We start from the raw sequence: 11,196 nt of genomic DNA, 5'->3' as shown, positions 1-11,196 counted from the left end.
AGTCAATCAATCATTGCTGACAATAAGGCTCCATCCTCAACACAGGATATTTTCTGAATCATTAATTTTTGTTTCAGTAGTTGATCCTTGTTTGGAATATAATGTATTACAATGTGGTGGTACTAAGTATTAAAATCAAAATACCTTTTTATTCATCTTTCAATTTTAATACTTTTAGCATTTCAACCATTATTTGAAGGGTTACTTGCTGCAGCATGTCACGTTTATATACACACACATGCACATGCTGCAGTGCTTTCAGCTTCAGCCAGTGATATTTTAGGCCCCAAATGCTCTGAAAAAATAGACAAAGCTCTCACCAAGCTAAGGAAGTGAGCTCCAAGACCATGCCTTTAAAAATTTTCAGCTGGATAACTTAGTCCTCAAGATGACTACGTTTCTCTTTCCCCACTCCTGTTAGTGTGTACGAACAAGGATTCTTTTGAATTCCCAGGAGGGAAATGAGTTTAATTCGACTGGTAAAAGTCTTCTTAATAGGACACTTAATACTGTGGCTCTTAAACCTTTTCTTTTACTTAGAACTAGCTACAAAGATATTTCATATGTTTATATCTCATAATGGGTAATTTTGGTTTGGATTTATGTCATTTTGTCTCAGTATCACAATTTTTGAAAAATTAGTTCAAAGAGAAAAAAAGAAAGAAAGAAAAACCATGGTAAACATTGCTTAGTCTCATACTCTTACCCTCCCTCTCTATGCTAAAACAGGAAATGCATTTCTGACACTTTTAAAATGAGCAATCACACGTATAATCAACTTGGTTAAAACTTCCTTCCTGGTAACTGCAACACTTCCTCTGCATCTGGATATGAAGGGAGCCCCAGAAAAGCGGAATAATTTAGAGGCACACTGGGTAGGTCTGAATTTGTTTTGTTTTTAAAAATTAAACAAATGATCCTTCAGCATCATCACCTCCGCTGCTTTATCAGGTATTGCTTCCTTCTATTTTTTGCTCTTTGTTGGGTCTGACTCGGAATAGTGGCACTTCCTCCTTGGCTAGATTATTTTTATCTGGAACTGTTGTCGGTTCTCGAGATGATACTACCACCGAATGTCTGTGTTTCATTGTCTAGTCCAACCTGTATTGTGGATATTCACAAGGTTCCGGCAATAGTTTTGCAGGTGCATCAGATTTTTGTTTTTGTTTTGGGAGGAAAAGGGAGGGCACGGTGGCCAGGCTTCATATTCCTACAAGTGCATACTTCAAGATTACTGTACTTACTGTGTTTCCAACATCTTCTCATAAAAGGGGAAAGTGTCATAGCCTCAGCCATGAAGGAAACCAGTGAGTATTAGCTTGTTTTCCTCTGCATCTTATAAGATCGTTCGGTATCACTGAGGCAGAAGTTATAGCTGTGTATTTATATGCTGCCTAAATTTGGACATGTTTTATTTCAAGTTAGTGTCAACATCAATGTATCTTACAGTTCTCTTGTTAGTTATTCTATAATGTAGCAAAAGACCAAAATGAATGTTTTAAGTCACAAGAGACAGTTCTTTGGGACAGTTGGTTTCACTTACTAAGTATAACTTCATATTTTAAGAGAGGGAATATTGGCTTTAAAAGTTAAGCCAAGATTTGAACATAAGTTTGGATCAAATGAAATGTGTCTTTCTTATCTTTTCATCAAGCTCTCCTTTTTGGTACACATCAAATGCTCCACTATTTCTTAAAGAAATAATGTAGTTTTGAGTCTAACAGTTATTTAAGAGAGTAAATGATATTTTCTGAAACTTTTTTTGTTTTAGTGATTGATTCTTGTTTAGAATATAATGTATTACAAGGTAGTGATACTAAATATTAAAAGCAAATACCTATTAATCTTTCAGTGTTAATACATTTCAGATTTCAATTATTATTTGAAGGATTTCATATTGCAGTATGTTCCATTTATACTTAAGTGCTTTGTGAAGGGTAGGTACTTATTGAATTCTGTGGAAAGAGTAAGTTAATGAGAATAAATCTGTGAATTTGTGTTATAAAAATGAAAATATTAGAGCAAAAAAGAAGTTAAATGATTGGGGGTCTAAACAGAAGGTCACTGGAGTCCAGAAATCCTGCCTTCCATCCTGTGGCTCTTCCACTATTAAGCAGAGACAGATCAAATTAATTTAAATTAATTAATTAAACAATGTTAAAATTTCCTACATGTTCCTATTGGGAGAGTACAGCCTTGGGTGACTCTTCTAAGATACTGACCTAATACAGCAATGACAGCCACAATGCTGACAAATTCAGTGATTCAAAATTTTACATATCTGCAAATGGTTTTGACTGTAACTTTACTAATTCCGACATGTTTTAGCTTTACGAATAAAATGACCTGCTTTCCTAATTAGAAAGAAAAAAAAAATGAAACCAAGTGACAGGAAATTTATTAGGGAGTAGATCCTGGGTCCAGGCAGTTTGAAAACAGACAACGTGAAGCAAGGTTGGGTGAGGTGTCTGGGTTCCAAGAAGTGTGAGACTGAACAAAGAGGAAGTAAGTTAAAGGCCTGTTTTCAAAGTGAAGTTTTTGGCATCTCACGTTGCACCTTGTAAACTAGGACTTGATCCTTAACTGTACTATTTTAGTCATCTATATGTTTCAGTATGTTTAAGAACAATTTCCATTCTGGGCCATTATAATGTGTCATGCACTGTGCTGGCTGAGTGTTTTACCCACCTCTTTAAAATTTTCAAAGTATACAGAAGTAGAATGACCAATAAGCCCCCATATACCCGTCACCCATATTGAACAAGTATTATTTAACTCTCCCTCTGGGACATTCATTACTAACCCGTCTGAGAGATGAGAAACAGGATCAGAGATTAAACAGCCCAAATCACCCAGAAAGTAAGTGGCTGGACCAGGACTCACGGGCCCTACTCCAACGCCCATGCTCTGAAGGGCTGTAGTGCTTCCAGTTTAAAATACTTGGTCCCTCTGGGTCCCTGCACGCATGTACGCCGCCTATACCTCCTCTTTCCTCATCTCACCAGAAAATATAAAGGGAAAGTGCCTTTCTTGTGACAAATCCCTGTGTCCCTCCGCTCCCAGGTGGCGTAGGGCATGGAGCTGGAGAACTATGAACAGCCCGTGGTGCTGAGAGAGGACAATTGCCGCAGGCGCCGGAGGATGAAGCCGCGCAGTGCTGCGGCCAGCCTGTCCTCCATGGAGCTCATCCCCATCGAGTTCGTGCTGCCCACCAGCCAGCGCAAATGCAAGAGCCCCGAAACGGTGCTGCTGCACGTGGCGGGCCACGGCAACGTGGAGCAGATGAAGGCCCAGGTGTGGCTGCGAGCGATGGAGACCAGCGTGGCGTCAGACTTCTATCACCGACTGGGCCCGGACCACTTCCTCCTGCTCTACCAGAAGAAGGGGCAGTGGTACGAGATCTACGACAAGTACCAGGTGGTGCAGACTCTGGACTGCCTGCGCTACTGGAAGGCCACTCACCGGAGCCCGGGCCAGATCCACCTGGTGCAGCGGCGCCCGCCGTCTGAGGAGTCTCAGGCCTTCCAGCGGCAGCTCACCGCGCTGATTGGCTATGATGTCACCGACGTCAGCAACGTGCACGACGACGAGCTGGAGTTCACGCGCCGCGGCCTGGTGACGCCGCGCATGGCAGAGGTGGCCAGTCGCGACCCCAGGCTCTACGCCATGCACCCCTGGGTGACGTCCAAGCCCCTCCCGGAGTACCTGTGGAAGAAGATTGCCAACAACTGCATCTTCATCGTCATTCACCGCAGCACCACCAGCCAGACCATTAAGGTCTCGCCTGATGACACCCCTGGCACCATCCTGCAGAGCTTCTTCACTAAGATGGCCAAGAAGAAATCTCTGATGGATATTCCTGAAAGCCAAAGCGAACAGGATTTTGTGCTGCGTGTCTGTGGCCGGGATGAGTACCTGGTGGGCAAAACGCCCATCAAAAACTTCCAGTGGGTGAGGCACTGCCTCAAGAACGGAGAAGAAATTCACCTGGTACTGGACACGCCTCCAGACCCGGCCCTAGACGAGGTAAGGAAGGAAGAGTGGCCGCTGGTGGATGACTGCACGGGAGTCACCGGCTACCATGAGCAGCTGACCATCCATGGCAAGGACCACGAGAGTGTGTTCACCGTGTCCCTGTGGGACTGCGACCGCAAGTTCAGGGTCAAGATCAGAGGCATTGATATCCCTGTCCTGCCCCGGAACACCGACCTCACAGTTTTTGTAGAGGCAAACATCCAGCATGGGCAGCAAGTCCTTTGCCAAAGGAGAACCAGCCCCAAACCCTTCACAGAGGAGGTGCTCTGGAATGTGTGGCTTGAGTTCACTATCAAAATCAAAGACTTGCCCAAAGGAGCTCTACTGAACCTCCAGATCTACTGTGGTAAAGCTCCAGCAGTGTCCAGCAAGGCATCTGCAGAGTCCCCCAGTTCTGAGTCCAAGGGCAAAGTTCAGCTTCTCTATTATGTGAACCTGCTGCTGATAGACCACCGGTTCCTTCTGCGCCGTGGAGAATACGTTCTCCACATGTGGCAGATATCCGGGAAGGGAGAAGACCAAGGAAGCTTCAATGCTGACAAACTCACGTCTGCAACTAACCCAGACAAGGAGAACTCAATGTCCATCTCCATTCTTCTGGACAATTACTGCCACCCGATAGCCCTGCCTAAGCATCAGCCCACCCCTGACCCAGAAGGGGACCGGGTTCGAGCAGAAATGCCCAACCAGCTTCGCAAGCAATTGGAGGCGATCATAGCCACTGATCCACTTAACCCTCTCACAGCAGAGGACAAAGAATTGCTCTGGCACTTTAGATATGAAAGCCTTAAGCACCCAAAAGCATATCCTAAGCTATTTAGTTCAGTGAAATGGGGACAGCAAGAAATTGTGGCCAAAACATACCAATTGTTGGCCAGAAGAGAAGTCTGGGATCAAAGTGCTTTGGATGTTGGGTTAACAATGCAGCTCCTGGACTGCAACTTCTCAGATGAAAATGTAAGAGCCATTGCAGTTCAGAAACTGGAGAGCTTGGAGGACGATGATGTTCTGCATTACCTTCTACAGCTGGTGCAGGTAGGGGATGGTGGTGTTATCAATGGAAGCCTTCTCCAAAGGAATTTATTTGCATATGCACAAGGCACCCCATTCAGTTGTCATCAAATGCCCTTTGTTCAGAGCTTCATCATCGGCCAAAGTAGATCTGATGAAGCCACCTCAAAAAGTAGTAAACTGTTCCATGTACATTTTTACTGTCTTGGAGGGTTTGCCGCCAAGCGTTTTGCAGACATTAGTACTTCACGTTTTTAGAAGAATTGGCCCTGTGGGAATACTTTGTTCTCATTTATTATTATAATGATAGATTCCACTTAATGCTTCCTTGTGCCAAGGCTCCAAGTGACTGACATGCTTTCAGTGTATTATCTCATTTAACTCTTTCAATAACTATGATGGAGGTCAAATTAACATCTGCACTTTGTACATGAGCAAACTGAGGTACAAAGAGGCTAAGTAATGTGCCCAAGATCACATACTTTGAAAGAGGCAGACCAGAATTCAAACCCAGGAGGTCTGCCTCCAAATCCGCTCTTTTCACTACCCGAAACCCTTCACAAATCCACCACCATATCCTTCATCAGTCTGGTGTCAGGATTCTGGGACTAGAGATAAAAGGTCTTACTCTCTGTCTATGTCTATTACAGTTCACAGAATAATATCTCATATCTGGGTAGAATCTTGAAAGCTCCTCTCCATTTCTCATGATGTTCCTTGGGGTCCTGAGAGGACAGGTGATTTTTCTAAGGTTTAGCTAAGAAGTTAAAGAAAGAAGGGGGAAGAGTTCCCCTGCTCACTTTAGCAGTTCTCAACTTATATTGTACTGCTTGACAAGGGAAAGGAAGTAAAGGAATTTGAATAGAAATGCTATTTTAGAGCACAGACCTATTCATTCATTAATTCAACAACATGTACTGAGAAGACTGGCATTAAATGAGCAGACACACAAACAGATGTCTAATACCAAATTGTGACAAATACTTTCGGGAAAATTATACCGTATTATGAGAAAACAGTCCAGGGGTCCAAGGGACACTTAATTTTGGTTAAGGGACCCAGGGACAGTTCTGAGTAAGTGACGTTTGACCTGAGATCTTTAGGAGTAGCCAGGCTAAATATTACACACTAAACTGTCCAATCATTATCTGTATTTATAGGAAGTTCTGGAGTTTTCTGATAAGCATTTTGGATAGCCTCAACTTTAACTCTCAATCTTCATCTTCCTGTTAGTCAGATACTTGAAACATTACCTTTGGCTTTGTTTTCATCCGTTAAATATATTCAGTAGTTTTTTCACTAGTTCAGATATTTGTATAACACTAAAGAATTTTAGAATAATTAAATCATCTTCAGTTTTCTAGCTCTCCATAAGAAAAACAACATGAAACAAACTTGAATGAGCTCTGTTGCAAATCCCAAGGCTAACATGAATTATTTTTCATTGTCATGTTCACAAGTAAACTTTAAAGAGCTGGAAAAGAATAATCTTCTTTTTAGAAATGTGTTAAATGGAAGAGGTCAATACATAATATTAACATTGAATTTGTGGTCTTAAATCTGAAGAAGAGTAGTCATTTGTAAAACTACTTGAGACATTTTCAGCTATAGCTAAATGACTCATTCCTGATCAAAATGGTCTCCTAGTTGAGATCTGCGCTGTCTTTACAGAAGTGAAACCTGAAGAAGGTCAGAAAGACTCACATCTGGGTTAGAAACTTAAAACATTGCGAAAATGAGTACTGGTGGCTAAAAGACCACATTCTCAGAATTAAGGCCTTTGATACAGCTACAGTGGCACCCATTTGACCATAACTTTGAAAAGCATTTTTGTAAAAACTTGTATAATTGAAACATGATGAAGTCACTACTGATCATGTCCAAACTGGAAAACCAGAGGAAGAATTGTAAATCCTTCCAAGAAGCCTCCAGTTCCTAAAATATAAACTAGAATGGGAATTTCTTCCATTCCTTAGGAGAAAAGGATACACCATTTCTATTCAAAAAGTGCACACTCAGATATTTAATACTAAGTCTTTCTTCATGTTTACATATGATATCTATCCTCTAACTTTGTATATGCTTTTATAATAATATGAACAATGTTAGTGTTGCTGCTTTTAAAGTTATGAACTAGTTCAAACTTACAGAAAAGCACAGAGAACAATGAAACAAATACCCATGCACTCACAAGATTTAATTGTGTTTTTTACATTTTATCAGTTCTTCCTCTTCAGTAATAGAGCTGTACTAAGTCAATATTCTCTAACATCAGCCAAGTGATATGAAAATTACTAAACACCAAAAATGAAGATGAAATTATACCTAAGAAAACATAAAATCAGGGACTTTTGGACAGAAAGCTCTGTACACACCACAGTGTGGCAGGGGGTAGTGATTGCTCTATGTGGATTGATCTAGATCCACTGTTTACTTGTAGTTAAGAACCTGTGAGACAGTTCAGTGACTTGCCAGTAAGATGCCAAAAAGAGAGGCTATAGGGCTTTTAGGATCTTTTCATCTAACAAATATTATTCTCCTTATGTGTATTATACTGTATGTCCACTGTCCATTTTCTTTCTCACATCCTCTCTTACCTTCCACTTTATAGATTTGTTACAGTGTCTCCATCTTTCCCCTCTACCCCTCCAACAAAACCAGTGAGACCTAATTAGAGCAAATTCCCTCACCTCTTCACCTTTGAATTTATCAACAGCACATGACTGTGAGTCAAGAGTTTCAGCCTCTAATCCCAGTTATGTCATTGGTTGCTCTATGATCTTAAGTCAAGTGGTTCAGTCTGGTCCTAAGTGTCCTCTAAAAGACAGAATTAAACTTAAGTGACTGTTAAGATTTTCATCTTTCTAGCCATGAAGTCCCACTAAAGCAGAGCACCAGTTCTCCATTTCCTTTTCCCTGATTCAACAACGTAGAGTACAGTCCTACAAATGCCAATGTGTTCTTCCTTTAGGCAGTGAAATTTGAACCATACCATGATAGCGCCCTTGCCAGATTTCTGCTGAAGCGTGGTTTAAGAGTAAGTGCTTCCATTTTGATAATAGCATGAAATTTTAAGTTGCCAAGAATTGACTGGTAGACCTAAAGCATTAGTCATAATAATTTCAACTTTCTTGTACCTGCCCTCAGAACAAAAGAATTGGTCACTTTTTGTTTTGGTTCTTGAGAAGTGAGATAGCCCAGTCCAGACACTATCAGCAGAGGTTCGCCGTGATTCTGGAAGCCTATTTGAGGGGCTGTGGCACAGCCATGCTGCACGACTTTACCCAACAAGTCCAAGTAATTGAGATGTTACAAAAAGTCACCCTTGATATTAAATCGCTTTCTGCTGAAAAGTATGACGTCAGTTCCCAAGGTATGGTGGCTATATTTTCTTGGTTCTTTTTCCAAATGCCTTTGTCTCCAAATGCCATTGTTCCTGTAATTCTTTTTCTTCCTGGAATCCAAGTTGCATCCTCCTGAAGGCACCAAGAACACATTTTTGAGTCTTCTGTCTGCATAGAGTAAACAAATTTAAAGTTCTCCTTTTACAAGTTCATAATTTTTAACTATATCTTTACATATTCTTAACTCTGAAAAATTAACTAGCATTATGCAGATGTAAGGTGTATTTTTAAGAACAGTTGCATACACAAAGATTAGATATTTCCAAATCTTTACCTTTTTCTTCACATCTCTGAATATGCACATGTAGTTTTCAAGTTTTCAGTCTTATAAAATGATGAATTTTTGAGAGGCTATTTTAATTTTTTGGCATTTCTTCATCTATATATCTCAGAGTAATATGTAGAGATACGTTCATTCTTCCCTATCTGTGGCCCAACATCTGTAAATTCAACCAAGCACAGATAGAAAACATTTGGGAAAGAATTGCATCTGCATTGAACACCTACAGACTTTTTTTCTTGTCATTATTCCCTAAACAGTACAGTATAACAACTATTTACTTAGCATTTACATTGTATCAGATATTATAGGTGTCCAGAGATGATTTACAGTTTATGGGAGGAAGTGCATAGGTTATATGCAAATACTACACCATTTTATATCAGGGGCTTGAGCATTCATGGATTATGATATCTGCAGGAAGTCCTGGAACCAATCCTTACAGAGACCAAGAGATGACTCTGTATCTGTGTGTGTGTGTAAAGGTAATAAACACACACACACACACACACACACCACCTTCTCTCTCAAGCCGTTTCCGATATCTTATCCCTACCCTAAGAAAATCTGCTCCTGCCCTAGGAAAATTAATCACTCCTTCTCTGTAATTCTGTAGATTTTGATTGATACTACATTAAATTAAAGTATTTAACATATCTTCCTGGTCTGGTAAACTGTATGAACCTTGAATCTAGAGAATATCTCGTTTTCATTTTTACATACCTAGACCTAGCACTGTGGCTTATTACATAGAGACTTCATGTGCTCAACCAGTATTTTAAACTCCTGAAAATTTAAAATGTCTTTCTCCCTCTGATTCTTACAATGCTTCCTCCTAAAAATGATAATGGTAATAATAATATTTTATTTGTATCTTTAGAAAGGAAAACATTTGTACTGACCCTCATTCTGTCAGTTATCCAGTAATTTTTAATTCACATATTTTGCCTTTAGAATTTTGAGGCTGTCGCATCCATCTTCTCTACTTCTCTACAGAACCTAACTTCCTCTTCTGAAAAGAAATTACAGAACCCTAACCAAATTCCATTTATTATTTTCCTCAAATGTCTGTTTCTCAAATCAGATGGTAGTTTAATGTTTAACATGCTGGAAAGAAAACTACAGTATTAATTCCGTAGCATTACCCTCAGAGCATCCTTCTCTACTTGGATTGTGTTGGTGTCTATGTGTTATCCCACATATATTCACATATTTCTGTCCCCTGTTGTAGTATGTGCACATGGTTATGTTGCTCACAGTAAGCCCAATGTATCTTACCACCTCATATGGTTAGTTCCTCAAAGGCAGGGCCCACCCACTTTTCTCCTGCTCTACACCAGAACAAATATATAGAATGCTATGAATAAGTGTGTTCTCAGGAAATGTAATAGATAATATTGATGATTTCTTGAACTCACATAACTCTTGTGTACTTTTGACAATTACAGTTATTTCACAACTTAAACAAAAACTTGAAAACCTGCAGAATTCTCAACTCCCCAAAAGCTTTAGAGTTCCATATGATCCTGGACTGAAAGCAGGAGCACTGGCAGTAGGTATCACTTGGATGTCTCCATGTGGTCTTTATGTCTTGAAGATGTCTAACATGCTTGCTGGGGCCCAGTACTTAAAACCTAATGTTTATGCATAGACAGGGAAGCTGGAGAATCTCTGGATGGGTTTCTCATAAGCCCTTGTCTAATCACTGGTTATGAAAGCCTCAACACCAGATAATTTCCCTTCCATATTTTTTAAATCAGCTTGAGATACTCTTTGTATACAATAAAAATTGTCCATTTAAAATGTAGAATTCAGGGAACAGGCGCAGTGGCTCACACCTGTAATCCCAGCACTTTGGGAGGCTGAGGCAGGTAGATCACAAGGTCAGGAGTCCAAGACCCAGCCTGGCCAACATGGTGAAACCCCATCTCTACTAAAAAATACAAAACAAAGTTAGCTGGGCATGGTGGTGCATTCTTGTAATCCCAGCTACTCGGGAGGCCGAGGCAGGAGAATTGCTTGAACTGGGGCCCAGGAGGCAGAGGTTGCAGTGAGCCAAGATCGCACCACTGCACTCTAGCCTGGGTGACAGAGCAAGATTCCATCTCAAAAAAAAAAAAAAAAAGTAGAATTCAGTGAATTTTGAGAAATGTATATAATTATGTAACCACCACCACAATCAAGATCTAGAACATTTCCATAGACATGTTATAGAAAAAGTTCTGTCATGTCCCATTGCAGTTAATCCTTTTTCTCCTCCCATTCTCTCTGCAAATGTGACAGATCTACTTTCTATCATAAAATGCCTTTTCTAGACTTTTATTAAGAGGAATCATACAGTACATAGTTTTATATCTGAATTATTTTACTTTCCATAACACTTTTAAGATTCATTCATGTTATTGTATGTATCAGTAATTTGTTTCTTTTTACGAGTGAGTAGTAGTCCCTTGTATGGATATACCA

General features: G+C 40.2%; 1 protein-coding gene across 3 annotated transcripts in view; it reads left to right on the top strand.

Moving 5' to 3' along the window:
• Positions 1 to 802: 802 nt before the first annotated feature.
• Positions 803 to 11,196, top strand: part of PIK3CG (phosphatidylinositol-4,5-bisphosphate 3-kinase, catalytic subunit gamma) — a 43,744-nt gene continuing 33,350 nt past the window's right edge. The window contains exons 1-5 of one of the 3 annotated variants that reach the window (XM_011948217.1): positions 803 to 875; positions 3,064 to 5,070; positions 8,018 to 8,083; positions 8,194 to 8,419; positions 10,179 to 10,282. In XM_011948217.1, the coding sequence (XP_011803607.1) occupies positions 3,076 to 5,070; positions 8,018 to 8,083; positions 8,194 to 8,419; positions 10,179 to 10,282 (2,391 nt within the window). In that variant the 5' untranslated portion in view covers positions 803 to 875; positions 3,064 to 3,075. Of the gene's footprint in view, positions 952 to 973; positions 1,308 to 3,063; positions 5,071 to 8,017; positions 8,084 to 8,193; positions 8,420 to 10,178; positions 10,283 to 11,196 lie in introns of those variants that run through there. The other 2 variants (XM_011948218.1, XM_011948220.1) reach the window with 2 other exon arrangements.

This window comes from Colobus angolensis, unplaced genomic scaffold (genome assembly GCF_000951035.1).
Source record: "Colobus angolensis palliatus isolate OR3802 unplaced genomic scaffold, Cang.pa_1.0 Scaffold275, whole genome shotgun sequence".
Taxonomy (NCBI): Eukaryota; Metazoa; Chordata; class Mammalia; order Primates; family Cercopithecidae; genus Colobus; species Colobus angolensis.
Note: the sequence above shows the minus strand (reverse complement) of the source record. Positions and strands in the feature narration are given on the sequence as shown.